This window comes from Erpetoichthys calabaricus, chromosome 1 (assembly GCF_900747795.2).
Source record: "Erpetoichthys calabaricus chromosome 1, fErpCal1.3, whole genome shotgun sequence".
NCBI classification, from domain to species: domain Eukaryota; kingdom Metazoa; phylum Chordata; class Cladistia; order Polypteriformes; family Polypteridae; genus Erpetoichthys; species Erpetoichthys calabaricus.
Window position 1 is genome coordinate 213,445,750 of NC_041394.2, and position 18,324 is coordinate 213,464,073.

The 18,324-nt window shown below is 39.1% G+C and overlaps 1 protein-coding gene across 2 annotated transcripts in view; it reads left to right on the plus strand.

Moving 5' to 3' along the window:
* The window catches only part of nrf1 (nuclear respiratory factor 1), a 138,176-nt gene that overhangs the window by 17,717 nt on the left and 102,135 nt on the right, over window positions 1-18,324 (plus strand). For both annotated transcript variants that reach the window (XM_051923792.1, XM_051923795.1), the window contains exon 2: window positions 5,801-6,047. In XM_051923792.1, the coding sequence (XP_051779752.1) occupies window positions 5,825-6,047 (223 nt within the window). In that variant the 5' untranslated portion in view covers window positions 5,801-5,824. The remainder of the gene's footprint in view (window positions 1-5,800; window positions 6,048-18,324) is intronic.

The following is an 18,324-nucleotide window of genomic DNA, read 5'->3' on the forward strand; positions in this document are numbered from 1 at the left end:
CAAACCTTTATCATGTAACATAATATGTACAGTTATGCTTGAAAATTTGTGAACCCTTTAGAATTTTCTATATTTCTGTATAAATATGACCTAAAACACCATCAGATTTTCACTCAAGTCCTAAAACTAGATAAAGAGAAACCAGTTAAACAAATGAGACAAAAATATTATACTTGGTCATTTATTTATTAAGAAAAATGATCGAATATTACATATCTGTGAGTGGCAAAAGTATGTGAACCTTTGCTTTCAGTATCTGGTGTGACCCCCCCTTTGCAGCAATAACTGCAACTAAACGTTTCCAGTAACTGTTGATCAGTCCTGCACACTGGCTTGGAGGAATTTTAGCCCATTCCTCCATACAGAACAGCTTCAACTCTGGGATGTTGGTGGGTTTCCTCACATTAACTGATCGCTTCAGGTCCTTCCACAACATTTCGATTGGATTAAGGTCAGGACTTTGACTTGGCCATTCCAAAACATTAACTTTATTCTTCTTTAACCATTCTTTAGTAGAACGACTTGTGTGCTTAGGGTCGTTGTCTTGCTGCATGACCCACCTTCTCTTGAGAATCAGTTCATGGACAGATGTCCTAACATTTTCCTTTAGAATTCTCTGATATAATTCAGAATTCATTGTTCCATCAATGAAGGCAAACCGTTCTGGCCCAGATGCAGCAAAACAGTGTTTTCCTTTCTCCAAACATAACGCTTTTCATGTAAACCAAAAAGTTCTATTTTGGTCTCATCCGTCCACAAAACATTCTTCCAATAGCCTTCTGGTTTGTCCACATGATCTTTAGCAAACTGCAGACGAGCAGCAATGTGTTTTTTGGAGAGAAGTGGCTTTCTCCTTGCAACCCTGCCATGCACACCTTCGTTGTTCAGTGTTCTCCTGATGGTGGACTCATGAACATGAACATGAACATGAACATTAGCCAATGTGAGAGAGGCCTTCAGTTGCTTAGAAGTTACCCTGGGGTCCTTTGTGACCTTGCCGACTATTACACGCCTTGCTCTTAGAGTGATCTTTGTTGGTCGACCACTCCTGGGGAGGATAACAATAGTCTTGAATTTCCTGCATTTGTACGCAATCTGTCTGACTGTGGATTGGTGGAATCCAAACTCTTTAGAGATGGTTTTGTAACCTTTTCCAGCCTGATGAGCATCAACAACTTTTTTTCTGAGGTCCTCAGAAATCTCCTTTGTTCGTGCCATGATACACTTCCATAAACATGTGTTGTGAAGAGCAGACTTTGATAGATCCCTGATTGTCATCCCATTGATTAAAAACACCTGACTCTAATTTCACCTTCAAACTAACTCTTTTGCCACTCACAAATATGTAATATTCGATCATTTTCCTCAATAAATAAATGACCAAGTATAATATTTTTGTCACATTTGTTTAACTGGTTTCTCTTTATCTACTTTTAGGACTTGAGTGAAAATCTGATTATGTTTTAGGTCATATTTATGCAGAAATATAGAAAATTCTAAAGGGTTCACAAACTTTCAAGCACAACTGTAGTTTCATGCACAAATGCCTGTTACAATCGTACTATGCAAAAAGCTGTATGGCAGCAGTGTCCAGAAGTACTGTCAACTTCTGTGAGCTTGGAGGCATTTGGGATGGACCATCACACATTGGAAACATGTATTGTGGTGTACGAACCAATATCTTGAGTCTTTTTTTGGATAAAAAGATCATCCAGACTGTTACCAGCTACAGGTCCAGAAGCCGTCATCTGTGGTGGTATAGGGTTGTATCATTGCCCTGGGCAAGGACATGTTGCACTTCTGTGAAGGCACCATTAGTGCTGAAAAGTACTTACAGAGCAACATATGCTGCCTTTAAGACAATATCTCTTCCAGCAAAGTCAATGAATATTCTGGAGACCATGCAAAATCACCCTGTGTGTGCATTCTTGGCTGCAGAGGAAGAGGGTGCAGGAGTTCAACTGGCCTGCCTACAGTCATAACCTGTCCCTAAGGCGAGGTTTATACTTCACGCAACGCGACTCGTTTTCCAGCGGACACTACTGCTACACAAGCGTTGTACTGTACATAGTTGTGTGCATACTTTATGTAAATCTGGAAGATTCCACCAGGTGGCAGTGCGAGATATCACGGTGAGAACAGGTTCAGCTTCGTTGTGAATTGCCTGAAACACCCATTAAATTCCAAGGATACCTTGCCGCAGTATCTCTGAAAAGGATGTTTAATGATTAAATCCATCAATCCAGGGATGAGCCCATTCCAGCAAGCATCAGATGACAGAAACAATCCCTGGACAGGGCATCAGCTCATCGCAATGTGAACACAAGCACACACGTACACTGGCATCAATTTAGCATCACCAAATTCCCAAACCTTCATGTTTTTTGAAGGAAACTGGAGAACACTGTGGAAACCCACCAGGAAAACATGCGTAACTCCAGGTAGGGAACACAAGGAACATGACTCCCTGCGAAGCAGACCGTGCCGCCACAACATGTGTAATTATAGTATTTATTATTTAAATGAAGTTAACGACTTATCTGTAAAATGTAACGTACATACTTTAATGCATTTCATCATGAAAGTGATATCAAGTATAAATCTTAAGGATTATAAATGTTTAGAGAGCTGGAATATCATAAATGTAATGTGTTCTGTATGGCAATTGCTGCTGTCGGTTCATGAGGAAGCCCCAGAAGCATGTAGCGATTAACAAGTGGGTCAGTGTTAAGATGTTGTTTACAATGGTCTACTTTAATGATAAATTAAAGTTCAAGGTTAAAGTGGACATTTTGAGATTAAAGCTGAAATATCCACTTTAATCACAAAATACACCTTTCCATCGTGTCCTTAATTTTTTTTGTCTGTGGCTCAAATATGCTACCGTACATTCTGATGATGTGTGAAGGTGCAAAAAAAAAAAAGACGGCACAGAAGATGGCATGTGCATTGTGTCATTACGATGAGGAATATGTGACACTTGAATATAAAAGCACCATGAATACATTTGTATGTCGGCATTTTGCTTCACCACATCGAACCATTCATCAAACATTGAAGCGTGCACATAAATCCTGGAGGATCCTCAAAGTGGCTTTCTTTCATATGCAGATAGTAAACAGAGACTCTTGCGTCACATTCCAACTTTTATCACACTGTGCTCCCCCGACTTTTTGCTGGTACTGTAACTCACGCACACGTCGCGTTAATTTCTGAGGACGTGCTCAGAGGACGCGTCCAATGAACACTGGGAACACATGGCAGCCATGATGCGTACACATTATGAGCGTGAAGTATAAACGATCCCTAAGTGAGAATGTGTAGAGCATTTTAAAACACAACATGCAACAAGGAAGACCCCATACTCGTGTGCACCTCAAGACTTTTTTGCATGAAAAATGGGACAAAATTACACCTGAAACATTTAATAAACTGGTGTCTTCAATACCTTAATGGTTAATTAAGTGTTGTGAGGAGGAAAATCAGCTTTACAAAGTGGTAAATCCTTATCTGTCCAAACTTTTTTGAAATATGTTGCAAATATCAAAATCAAAATAAGTGTTTTATTTTTGGATAAAAAAACATTAAAAGCACTGGTTGTTGTTTTCAATTCAAATATCATTTACTAATCAGTGGTTTTTGTTTTTGTTTGCATTTTACACACTGTCCCAGCTTTTTCCCAATTTGGGGTTGTAATAGTACAATGCTCAATCAATGTCTGGTGATGGATTATTTTCTATGCACCTACATTAACAACATAAATAAATAGCATGACTTTACATGGTGGAACTTGTGTAGTGGAGAGGGATGAAGATTTGCATACAAGTTAAGGATTTAGTGAAGTTTTAAACTTTTTCATTTCAATTTTTCAGAATAAGGTTAAACAGTACAGCAATTTTTTCTTTTGCCAGTTCCAGTATTATATCCATACATCCATCCATCCATTTTCCAAACACACCTATCTAGAATAGGGGTGTGGGGAAGCTGAAACTTATCCCAGCAAGCATCGGGCACTAGGCAAGAACAGATGCTGGACAGAGCACCAGTCCATTACATCGCGAATGCACGCACACAAACGCACACACACACACATGCACATACAAGGGGACAATTTAACTATTGCAATAGCAATCCTCCTAATCTGCATGTCTTCAGATTGTGGTAGGAAACCCGAGTATGGGAGTCCATACAAGTTCTACACAGGGGGACCTGGAGCTTGAATTCCACTGCACCATCATGCTGCCCTACAATATAATTTAAAGGAATAAAGGAAATGGCTGCATTGTTAATACACTAGTAGGTTAAAATTACAATTGGATAAAATAGTAAGGTTTCTTAATTTCATGAAGTAAAATTTAGTTGATTTCTAAATAAAATTTAAAAAAATGTTTCATTAAGTTAAAAACTTGATCATAAATAGTCTACCTTTTGACATACAAAATTTAACCACAGAGTCCTCTGCAAACACTGTTTGCTTAATTTTTATCATTTATTGGCTTCTCCCTTGAAATAATGTAGATTTATGAATGTATGTTATAGACATGGTTGTAATGGTATGGATTTTTAATACTTCAGTTGAATATAAAAATGTAAATAATGTTGCAAACTGGTAGTGGGCATCAAAATAAACCTTTGCTTTCTGTGTTTTTTTTGTGAAATGATTGTAAGTCATTACAAATTAGTCATCATTGCCAATAAAGAGAGGCTAGTTTAACATAATGATTAACATGATTTAATAAATAGATGATAAAAATGTAGCTAATTACATTTAAAAAAAAATTATTCTCACTGTAAATACTGAAGGAAAAATGCATTAAAATTGTTTTCACACTGTATATAAGATATAATTTCAACAATATTTATGCAGTCTATGTGAAAATTTAGGCAGTTAAGATGAAGTTTTAGACATTTTCAAATAGTCCTCTCGCAAAGTTTGTTGTTTGCTATTAAAAACTTTTGAGTATTTCCAAACTTATATCCATCATTACTAGGGTTGTCGAAATTTCAAATTTCAATATTATACTAAGAAAAGTACTGAAGTTCAGTTAAGATGAAGTTTTAGACATTTTCAAATAGTCTTCTCGCAAAGTTTGTTGTTTGCTATTAAAAACTTTTGAGTATTTCCAAACTTATATCCATCATTACTAGGGTTGTCTAAATTTCAAATTTCAATATTATACTAAGAAAAGTACTGAAGTTCAATACCATTTTTGATACCAAATGTATTAAATAATGTAAGTCAATAAAAAATGTATTTAAATAAATTGCAATTCTGTATGCATTTAAATACTTATATGTATAAAACAAAAGAGAAACTTTTGAATTAATGCAAATGCTTAAAGTAGTGAAATCGTTTATAAGGAGTACGAGTAAAGTTCTGTAAACAATGAAACGGTATTAAGTTTCAATCCAGTCAACAGCTGCTTTCTCCAGTTATGGGGAAACTGCAACAAAACAGAGCCATCAAAATAAAAAAAAATTGCAATCATTGCTGTGCTGAGCACTGCTTTTTATGACAAACCTCTGAAGAATACATCTTTGAAAATTATGCTTGTTTGACCATTGGTGTAGGTGATCACTGTCATTTGGATCTAAAGCAAGAGAAATGTTTGCAAAGTGCATAAGGAATGTTATAATGGCCCATCCCATGCAGTTGAATTTTCACAGTTAATTTTTGATTAGAAGATTTAAAGCTACAATAACCCTTTAAACATTTTTTGTAAATTCTTGTTAAAACTGAATTATAACTGATTTTGAATGGTAGCATTTTATTAACTTTAGATTTTTGTGTTTCATTTAGTCTTTTTAAATTAGGCCTCCTGCAATGGAAGACCACGGTGTGAATCAGGCTGAACATATGGCCACTATTGAGGCCCATGCTGTGGCTCAGCAAGTTCAACAAGTCCATGTAGCAACTTACACAGAGCACAGCATGTTAAGTGCAGATGAGGATTCTCCATCATCTCCTGAAGACAATTCTTATGATGATTCGGACATTTTGAACTCCACTGCTACGGATGAAGTTACTGCTCATCTTGCTGCTGCAGGTATGGCAGAGTGTGTGGTTACCCTGACCTATGAATGGCCAATTACTTACTTGCTAAAACTGTTATTGTCTGCCCACCTTTGCCATTTGTTACATTCAACTGGAAAATAAGTCATTTTTAAAAGGCTAAAAATGCTACATTGTAGATCCATGGACCTATATCTCAATACAGGTTTAGTGTTCTTCCTGTAAATTATTACCAGATAAATTTCTCCTACTAGAGTCTATTGAATATGCATGTTGAATTAATTGCCATGGAATTAGTGTGGATGTATACCTTAAAGGAATATTCCACCGAAAATGACTTATGATACAACAGGCTTCAGTGGGGCCAACTTTGTGATATCCATTCTCCATGAAAAATCTATTTTTTTTTCTCAGCCAACACTAGAAACAATACAGTTAAAGTTAAAAAAAAATTAACGGATAAAAATAGATAAATTATTTATTGATGGATTTTCCTTTAATGTATCCTGCAATAGACAGATGAATTTTGTTTTCCTAACGTTTTTTAATAATTAATATGAAGCTGAAATAAGAATTATTAAAATTAATGGATGAACTACTTAAAACTGCAATGGAGAAAAACACCTTTAAATAATGAATTTTGATTTTACATAATGTTTAGTACTAAAAAAAAATATGAGTGAGTGAAACCTTGTGCATCTTTCATTTTTATGCAGTTAAATTAAAACTAATAAAACTTGTAGAGAGAAGAGAGTGAACTTTTGACATGTAAACAAAAACAAAACAAAGAAAAAAAATTTTCTAGTTCTTTGTGGGTTAAAATCCCATATGCAATGTTTTGTAGATGTTAGTAAAAGATTACAACTTGAAAGTTTGCAATACTTCCACAGAAAGTCTTATAAAATTAAAAGTCAACAAAAATTTTTATGATGTGCAAACTTATTAATTTTTTTAATCATTCATATTCAGATGACTAAGTGACAGAAGCTCAAGCTGTCAAACTTTTTTACTGAAATGATCTTTACACTTTCATCCTCATTTGTACATCAGTCAAATATCATGACTCACTCTATTGCCAGAGTAGTTGTAATTAAATTAGTGTGGAATTTTTTTATTCTGGAACAGTGTACACTATATGGCTAAAAATCTGTGGACACCTGACCATCACACCTGTACCAGCTTGTTAGACATCCAATTCCAAAACCTTGGACAAAATATATGGAGTTGCCCCAACCCAACCCATTCTGGTAATATCATGTTCCACTCTTCTGGGAAGTCTTTTCATAAGGAGCCTCTTTGGGAATCTGTGCCTATTTAGCCAAATGCTATTTATGAGGTCATTAACTGATATTGGACAAGGATACCTGGCTTTTTTTTGGCATTCCAGTTCATCCCAAAGGCGTTCAGTAGTTCTGAGGTCAAGGCTGTCTGCAGGCCACTCAAGTTCCTCCATGCCAAACTTGTTAAATCATGTCTTTATGGACCTGGCCTTGTGCATAGTGGTACAGTCACTCTGCAACAGAAAAGGGTCTTCACAAAGTTGCAAGCACATAATTGTCTTAACAGTACCCTTCACTGGAACGAAGGAGCCTACCCTCAGCCCTGGATTATCTATATTATCCCTTCTCCACAAAACTTTACAGCAGGCACTGTGCAGTCCAGAAGGTAGTGTTCCTCAATATCTGCCAAACCCAGATTATTTCATCTTACTGCCAAATAATGAAGCTTGATTTCCTCACTCCAAACAATACATTTCCACTACTCCAGAGTCAAATGGCCAAATGCTTACCCCATACCATCTAAAGCTTGGCAGTGTTCTTTCCAGAAATTTTTTTCATCCGGGTGACATGAAAAAGTAGCCAGTGGAGTGGAACGGGGAAATTTGGTGCTGGGGAAAACTAAATGTGTACTATTTTTATTAGTTAATTATTAATTATTTTCCAATGCTCAATATGACTTCCTTTTTTAAGGTTTAACACTTGTGCCAGAATATTTTTATTAAATTTAAGAAGTATCCCATTCAGGATCCTGCAACCTAACAAAAATTTTAAATAACAATTGTTATGACCTGCGGTGGGTTGGCACCCTGCCCGGGATTGGTTCCTGCCTTGTGCCCTGTGTTTGCTGGGATTGGCTCCAGCAGACCCCCGTGACCCTGTGTTCGGATTCAGCAGGTTGGAAAATGGATGGATGGATGGATTGTTATGACATAAACCAAGAGGCACAAGTATTGTTTCTGTCTGTAAGAAAAGTGAAAACAATGAAAAAAAATTATGGCAAACCTAATGAAGAAAAATTTAAAATATTCTTCAAAGCCAACTTGCACATGCAGAAGGTGTCTTCAGTTAAATATTTCTTCTTCTTTTTTTCCCAAGAAGCCCAGTTGTCTGCAGCTTTCCCATAATCAAAGTCCCCAGGATCTGGGCCCTCCAAGGAGATCAGCATGAGATTATTTAGTGTGCTTTGATTCATGCGATTTCTTAAACATGTCTTGATTCTTTTAAGGGCAGAAAACCCCCTTTCACATTCAGCTGTGCTCAATGGGATCACTAGCCCAATATTAGCTAGTTTGGCTAAATTTAGAAACGACTCTGAGCTCTGATGTCGTTGCCATTTTTAGTAAAATCTGTTTTGTGCTGAAGTCTTTGTATGATTGACTTCTGATCATTTTTGACGCAACTGTCCTTTCTTGCCTGCTACTTTCAAATTTTAAAATTGGAGGGCTGCCATTTTTAGAGTAATGATCGAAAAGAATTTCAGCAGACTCACTTGAATCGTGAGTTTCTGCATTGAAAACTTTTGAGAAGCTGGAAATAATTGGCATGTCGGGGAATCTTGCATCTAGGTGTTGACAACTGTCTCTAGTATTTATCATATATTGCAGTTTTGAATGACATTATATCACTCTGTGTATAAACAATGCGGAGATCTGGCCATTCTTCTGCCAGACAATGATGAAGGCTTTGAAATATCTCCCAGGAGTGTCTTTCAACTCCATGATGGACAATTTTGTAGCGAGCAAAATTGGCTCAATTTCGGTAAAATTGACATCTTGCCTTTGCCAAGCCTTAGATAATTTGGACAACAAAGGTAATACGTGTGGAAGCATCATCAGAGAGGAAACAAAATTTGTACGTTTTAATATATCTGCTTAATCCTTAAGCTGTGACATCATTTCGTTCAGTGGCCTCTCTTTCCAGCGCAGCTATGACACTCATCATACACTGTTGTAGTGACTGTACAGCAGAGTCATGAGACAGCCATCTAGTGTAACTGGCCATTTTCAGCTTAATCTGGGGAATGTTCAGAATATTTTGGATTTCCGTTAAACCAGCCATCCTAACTGAAGAATTTTGGAAGAAATAGAACAGCTGCCTTAAGATGTCATTCAGTTTTGTTAAATAAGGTACAGCAGCTGCTGCTTGGGCACTTGCAAGGACCAATCGGTGGTTTACACAGTGGCAGTTGACCAAGAGTCCAGATGTTTTATCTTTAAGCAGTTTTGCCACACCTTTCTGTTTCCCAATCATAACAGCTGCTCCATCTGACCCTAGTCCAACCAGATTAGTAGTTTTCAAGCCTAGAGTGTCCATAGTCTCACTCAGTGTGTTGGTTATAGTCTCCGCTTTGCCATCAATCATATTGCAGGTTGATACAAAACTAATTCTGGCCTCTTTAGTTACCTGGAAAACATATTTAATGTAAATAATTGTTTTACAACTGAGATGTCTGTGAGATGTCTGAGATGTTTGTGTTTCATCACACAGAATACTGAAAAAATTTTCAGCGTGCATATTTTTAAGTATGTTAGACTTTATTTCTGATGCTAAGACACCCAGCAGCTCTTGCATTATTCTTTCAGAGGTGTAATGTGCATTTTTACCAACATTGACATGTTGTAAAAAGGAACAACCCATTTCTTTACAGTGTTCCAACAGCTTTTCAAACAACGTTGTATGTGGCAACTCATCTTTTGCCAACCAGTACATGGATCTTAAAGCTCCCACAAAGGCATCTCTCTGTAAGTTATTTAACATGGATACAGATCTTTCAATTTGACTGATTCCAGTTTGCTCTAGTACACACTTTCCTAAAAGGTCAGCAGAAGACTCAAGGTGCGTTTTATGTTTTTTATGGTCCAGCAAGCTTTCTTTTCGAATTCTTGTGCATGACACGTTTACCCAAGGTAACTCCCTCCTTGGAGGGTGTTTGCTTGAATATTTCATGCACAATGAGCACCACATACCACTTTCTTTGACCATTAGCCAATCAAAATCTTTAAACCATTGTTTGTTTATGCCTGATAAGCGGTGCTTAGATTTATCAATTGGCAGAGTGTGTGCTGAAGAGATTTCCCCTGATGGACCAGCCTCTGCAATGTCTTTGTCTGAAATTGCCACATCAGGAGTTGATGCTGCACCTTCATTAGTTTGTGGAATCTTTTTTCTGAAATAACTTAGCAATGTGTTTCTGAACACTTTTTTTACTCATGTTGGTAAAACGTTTGGGAAAAATTTAAAAGTACCTATGAATAAGACTTGAGTGGGAAAGTGGGAGCCTGTTGGATATTCAGTGCACACTTGCACTACGGCAGGGCAAAATATGAACAAAAAAAGGAATGGCAGATGGGTCACTTTAACAAAACCCTCAGCAATTCAGTGACAAAACTTATGCACAGGACACAGTGTGTGCTGCAAGGGTTTCTGCACATTTTTTGCAATATGGACACCGGTCCAAATATGAGCAAATATAAGAACGGCAGATGGGGTCACTTTAACAAAACCCTCAATATGAACAAATATAAAAACGGCAGAGGGAGTCACTTTAACAGGAACCACAGTGAGAGCTACAAGGATTTTTGCACACAGAACACACCTAATGCTTAACCCTTAATCTGCCGAAACTGTCTATAGTCGGTTCCCAATGCAATTTGCCAGCACGCCAAAGCTGAGTATATGCGGCGACGCCCATTCATTGCACTCCGCAACCGGCTAAAGTTGTTTCTCAGTGCAATTTGCCAGCATGCCAGAGCCAAGTATATTTGGCAACGTACATTCGTTGAATGCCACAACTGCCTATAGTCGCTTCACAGAGCGAGTTGCCAGCACACCGGAGCTGATCAGTCAGTGCGTATATTCGTTGAACAGCCAGCTCATGACCACTGCCAGCCCCGGCAGCACTGCAGCCTCACTGTCTCTGGGATTCAGCCGCTGCACTAGTCTAGCCTGCTAGCGTCAGTATTGGCCCCTGTGTGATTGCGTGCAGCCAGTTCAAGCGCAGTTGGCTCGGTGATTTACTGAATTTCATCAGTGGCGTCAGTTGCACCTTGTATATATATAATAATTGATAGTCACAGTAGTTTTTGTTTTTTTTTTAAAGTTTTTACAGTTCATTGGCACCTTGTATATATATAATAATTGATAGTCACAGTAGTTTTTTTTTTTTTTTAAAGTTTTTACAATTCATTGGCATTGTGTAAAATGATCAATATTGCAGTAATGATGATGCTCTTTGCATGAAAAAATATGTGTTCCATTAAAATTTCACATTTTCTTTGTGAATTGTGACGTTTACTTAAAAAGTGCGGCAAGTATTTGGCGTCCAGGGGTGCATTAACCCCCAAGTATGTGGCGGTTTAAGGGTTTTTAAATGTGTGTGTGTGTGTGTGTGTATATATATATATATCATCATCCTTCTTCTTCTTTCGTCTGCTGTGTGTATGTGTGTGTATATAAATATATATAATATATATGTTACCGGCAATGTGTAAAAACCGGCATTCTATAGAATACTTAGGCAATGTATACAATGCCCGAAATAGGACGTCAAAGTATGAAATACGTCGCATTTCATACATTTCCTAGGCATTCTATACAATACCTAAACGGCAAACCAGCAGAGTGTAGAATAAGCTTATTCTCGCCAGAACATTTTGTCAGTGGCACCTGGATCTTTATTCGTCCGTGTGGAAGCACGTGTGCTTGCTGTGCCATAGCAGAGACTGTTCCATATATTGTGATGGGTGAAGTACCGCTACAGAAGCTGACCCATATTGTGCTGTGTGAAGATGGGAGAAGAGAATGTAGTGTACGGGCAAGAATCACGACATGCTGACATGCGACAACGGTTCTACAAAGAACTATCCCAAATGCGAGCCAACGCTGCTAAAAATTGTGTTTATCTAACGGTAGCCACTTACGAGAAGTTAGTGAATGATGTAACAAAGGCTAAAATGACTACTAAGAAGGAACCACGGGACTATTGGCTGCTGAAACGCTACGATGTGATGATGGTAGAGAACAAAAGCAAGTTGATTTATCCTGTTAAAGAAGGCATCAGTGCTATCCAGTTTTACGTCAGAGATTCTGAATTACAAGGGGGCTCCGCCCCCTGGTCGCTTCGCTCGCCTACCCCCGGCGTTTTGAACCCGTGCCCGCTGGGCAGCCACGTGTGAGGATGACGCACGTTTAATACGGAGCGTTCGCCCGTGTCACTCTGGTGGCCCCCCACTGTTAATACGGAGTACTGCGGACCCCGTAGTGTTTCCCGTTTCAGTTTGTATCTCGGTCAGTTGAGCTTTTGTTTTTGAAGCTTTTGAATTCCGGTCTTCATTATCTGTAACGTGATGTCCATGTGTTTGGCCCCCTCGTTTAATCTGTTTATGACGTTTTACTTTGCTTTCTACTCTGTCTTTCATTTGTGATCTCGCTTTATTCTGCTTTTGTTTCAATGACACCTGGTCCGTGGTGAATATATTTTCCCTTTTTCGAGTAATAATTTTCATTTGTTTGCGATACTGTGATGTTTATTGTACTGTTAATAATGTATCACTGTAATGTGATTCAACTATGCTGTATAGTTTGGACGGAGCGTTCGCCCGTGTCACTCTGGGTCTCCCCACCGTTACTACGAAGCTCTTTCCGAACTATTATGCGGTGCATTGTGGAGCACTGCGGACTCTGTAGTGTTTCCCGTTTCACTTCGTATCTCATTTAGTCGAGCTCTTTCTTTTTGGAGCAGTGCCTGCCTGGTGTGCGGCATTGCAGACGCACATTGTAGGCGTGTGCGTTCATTAATTATATCTGGGGGGGTTTGGCTTTGTGTGGCACCTGCGCACGTGCGTAGTCTCTCCCGTTTCACTCTGGTTTTGTGTGGCACTTGTGCACTATGTCTTTTGCGTCCACGGGCAGGTCCCTGCTTCCATATCCGGTTTACCATTCTCGTTTAGTAATATGGATTTGACATACTTCACGACGCTCATTTGGCCATTGGCCATGGAGGACAAGACAGAATGTTGAAAGAGCTTGCACCCAAATACAAGAACATTACCCGTCATGACATTGAACTGTATATTTTGAACCAACTCTATGCAAGATCACAATTCAATGTTTGTCAAAAGGGCTTAGTCAAGGTTGAAGACGTTCCTGACCACGAAATAGTTCTTCGATCTGCTGCTACTACTCAGTCCACAGGAAGTGGCCAAGGATTTGTGAGGTGTATGTGCAAGACTAAGTGCCAAAACAACAAATGCCTTTGCGTAAAAAAAAAAAATTAAGTGCAATTCAAAATGCCATTCTAGCCTTCCTTGCTGCAACAACTAGTAGGCTAAGTAATGACACTTCTGATTCTTTTGTTCTCCCAGTAAGCATATCCTGTAGTTCATTTTGTATTTCTTCTTTCATTTTTAGACATTTTGTTATTAAAGATCTTTACAATCTGGACATTTCACACTTGGCGTAAAATAGTACTTGTCATTCTTTATAATGCCCAGGCATTTTATGCAATGCCTAGGAAAATATGTAACAACGCAGATATTTCATACCTTGCCTAAAAACAGCAGGCATTGTATACATTGCCTAGGTATTCTATACAATACCTGCTTTTCATACATTGCCGGTAACAAACACATATATATATATTAATATATATATATATATATATATATATATATATATATATATAATACATATAATAGTACTGTACAAAAGTTTTAGGCAGGTGTGAAAAAATGCTGTAAACAAAGAATGCTTTCAAAAATGGAAGTGTTAATCATTTATTTTCATCAATCAGCAAAATGCAGTGAATGAACAAAAGAGAAATCTAAATCAAATCAATATTTGGTGTGACCATCCTTTGCCTTCAAAACAGCATCAATTCTTCTAGGTACACTTGCGCACAGTTTTTGAAGGAACTCGGCTGGTAGGTTGTTCCAAACATCTTGGAGAACTAACCACAGATCTTCTGTGGATGTAGGCTTCCTCACATCCTTCTGTCTTTTCATGTAATCCCAAACACACTCGATGATGTTGAGATCAGGGCTCTGTGGGGGCCATACTATCACTTCCAGGACTTCTTGTTCTTCTTTACACTGAAGATAGTTGTTAATGACTTTGGCTGTATGTTTGGGGTTGTTGTCCTGCTGCAGAATAAATTTGGGGCCAATCATACGCCTCCCTGATGGTACTGCATGATGGATAAGTATCTGCCTGTATTTCTCAGCATTGAGAACACCATTAATCCTGACCAAATCTCCAACTCCATTTGCAGAAATGCAGCCCCAAACGTTCAAGGAACCTCCACCATGCTTCACTGTTGCCTGCAGACACCCATTATTGTACCGCTCTCCAGCCCTTCGACGAACAAACTGCCTTCTGCTACAGCCAAATATTTCAAATTTTGACTCATCAGTCCAGAGCACCTGCTGCCATTTTTCTGCACCCCAGTTCCTATGTTTTCGTGCATACTTGAGTCACTTGGCCTTGTTTCCACGTCGGAGGTATGGCTTTTTGGCTACAACTCTTCCATGAAGACCACTTCTGGCCAGACTTCTCCGGACAGTAGATGGGTGTACCTGGGTCCCACTGGTTTCTGCCAGTTCTGAGCTGATGGCACTGCTGGACATCTTCCGATTTTGAAGGGTAATAAGCTTGATGTGTCTTTCATCTGCTACACGAAGTTTCCTTGGCCGACCACTGCGTCTACGATCCTCAACGTTGCCCGTTTCTTTGTGCTTCTTCAAAAGAGCTTGAACAGCACATCTTGAAACCCCAGTCTGCTTTGAAATCTTTGTCTGGGAGAGACCTTGCTGATGCAGTATAACTACCTTGTGTCTTGTTGCTGTGCTCAATCTTGCCATGACATGAAACTGTCTTCCACAACCTCACCTTGGTAGCAGAGTTTGGCTGTTCCTCACCCAGTTTTAAGCCTCCTACACAGCTGTTTCTGTTTAAGTTAATGACTGTTTCTCAACCTATGTGTGACATTGATGATCATTAGCACCTGTTTGGTATAATTGGTTGATCATACACCTGACTAGAATCCTACAAAATCCCTGACTTTGTGCAAGTGTACCTATAAGAATTGATGCTGGTTTGAAGGCAAAAGGTAGTAACACCAAATATTGATTTGATTTAGATTTTTTTTTGTTCGCTCACTTTGCATTTTGTAAATTGATAACAATAAACAATCATTATTTATATTTCTGAAAGCATTCTTTGTTTACAGCATTTTTTCACACCTTCCTAAAACTTTTGCACAGTACTGTATATGCGACTTTGTGTCTATATATTCGATATAATAAATGTTTGGGGTTTTCCGGCCCATATACTGTACAGTATTGCAAAAAACAAATAATGCGGTCAGTGATATGATTTGTCACCATTGCAACAGACAGAGAGCATATGTTGGATGGACCATTTATGGGGTGGGACCAGAAACTGGTGAATGGAATGCTGGGAAGGAACCAAGGTGCTGTGTGGGGGCCATGACGTCATCAGGAGGGGACCAGAGGAAGGGATGGAATGTGGAAGTGGTAGTGCCTGGTTTAGGGAATCCAGGCAAAGTTATGGCGGCCTTGTTTCTGCCTTTCTGTGAAAATAAAAGAAAGGTTAGTACCTCGTCTTTGTCCCCTGTCACAATGTTTTACATTGCTCATCGGGTTTTACACGGCTCCCTATGCACGTGTGCGTGACAATAAAAATATATATATATATAATATACATACGAGGGGGGACCCAAAAAATCACCGGAAATATTTTTAAAACGTGTTTAATTTAATTTTCTGTACAAACTGCAATTAGTCTCCTTCAAAGTACTCTCCATTGGCGGAAATACACTTATCTAACCGTTTGTTCCATTGTTCGAAACATTTTTTAAATTCGTCTGAAGTAATGCCCATTAATGCTCTGGTCGTTTCTTGTTTTACCTCTTCGATGTCAGCAAAACGCCTTCCTTTCAAGTCTTTTTTCATCCGAGGGAACAAAAAGAAATCACACGGAGCTAAATCCAGTGAGTAGGGTGGGTGGTTCAGGGTTGTCATACCGTTTCTTGCCAAAAATTGGCGAATGCTGAGAGCAGTGTGAGATGGAGCGTTGTCATGATGAAAGAACCAATCGCCAGACTCCCTCAAATCAGGGCGTTTCTTTCTCATACTGTTGCGCAACCTACTTTTACAAAAAAATTCGGTGAACATAAGCACAACTTTCCAGACTGATGGCACTTGGCAGACTGACTTGTGAGGAGTGAAACTAGATCGCCCTAGCGGCCCAACCACGTACTACAAGTACCAACCTAACAACAACAAAATTCCGATTATTTTTGGGTCCCCCCTCGTGTATACAGTAATCCCTCCTCCATCGTGGGGGTTGCGTTCCAGAGCCACCCGCGAAATAAGAAAATCCGCGAAGTAGAAACCATATGTTTATATGGTTATTTTTATATTGTCATGCTTAGGTCACAGATTTGCGCAGAAACACATGAGGTTGTAGAGAGACAGGAACGTTATTCAAACACTGCAAACAAACATTTGTCTCTTTTTCAAAAGTTTAAACTGTGCTCAATGACAACACAGAGATGACAGTTCAGTCTCACAATTAAAAGAATGCAAACATATCTTCCTCTTCAAAGGAGCAAAAAAATCAATAGGGCTGTTTGGCTTGTAAGTATGCGAAGCACCGCGGCACACAGCTGTTGAAGGCGGCAGCTCACACCCCCTCCGTCAGGAGCAGAGAGAGAGTGAGAGAGAGAGAGAGACAGATAAAAAAATCAATACGTGCCCTTTGAGCTTTTAAGTATGCGAAGCACCGTGCAGCATAGTTAAAAGCTGCACACAGAAGGTAGCAACGTGAAGATAATCTTTCAGCATTTTCAGACGAGCGTCCGTATCGTCTAGGTGTGCGAACAGCCCCCCTGCTCACACCCCCTACGTCAGGATCACAGATAGCGCAAGAGAGAGAGAAAGAAAAGTAAGTTGGGTAGCTTCTCAGCCATCTGCCAATAGCGTCCCTTGTATGAAATCAACTGGGCAAACCAACTGAGGAAGCATGTACCAGAAATTAAAAGACCCATTGTCCTCAGAAACCCGCGAAGCAGCGAAAAATCCGCGATATATATTTAAATATGCTTACATATAAAATCCGCGATGGAGTGAAGCCGCGAAAGGCGAAGCGCGATATAGCGAGGGATTACTGTATATATATATATATATATATAATCAGTGGCGGACCATGCATTTCACACCTAGGCCTTCAGTAGTGCTCCGTCTGAATCAACCTGCCCCTCAAAAACTAATTTTATGGTTATAAAAACCTTCTTAATATGCAGAAATACAGTATAAAGAGCTGTTGCATCGCAGATAAGTCCTGTAGCCACAATAAATGCCTTTATTGAATAGACAAACCAGGGGTGAACAAGTTCCTTTCTACTGCAGCTACAGCCCGCGACACACACAAAAAACATCAATAATAACTCATAAACCTGCAATATTATTTAGGAAAATCGCAACATTTTACTCGCCAAAAATTCGGATTATTTGTAAACAAAATCCATCCTCCTCTCTTTCCTCAAAAACAGTTCAATTACTCTGTCGTACAGATTATCCGTGCGCTTCAGTTCCATCACAAAGTCCCTTTCTATCTCCATCAAAGCTAATGCTGAAAGTCGAACCTGCCCTGTCGTATTTCTGGCATAAGTTTTAATTCGCTTTAGGGCTGAAAATGTCCGCTCGACAGAAGCAGTGGACACGGGAATGGTCACCGCCAAACATACCAATGTGTACAGCTGCCCCATGATGCTCTCATTCAGATTTTTCTATTACACCATCCACACCATCCTATCCAATCAACGGGTCTGAATACGGTGACGTTGCCATACGCCTGCTAGAGGGCCCTAGTGAAACCAACTCAAAATCTGATTTGTTGAAGCAACAGTTTAATCGACATTTATTTAGTGTTAGAGGGCCTGCAGAATGGATTGTGAAGGCCTCTGGGCAGACTTCTTTGACTTTGACCCTGCCTGGCAACAAATGATGGCTG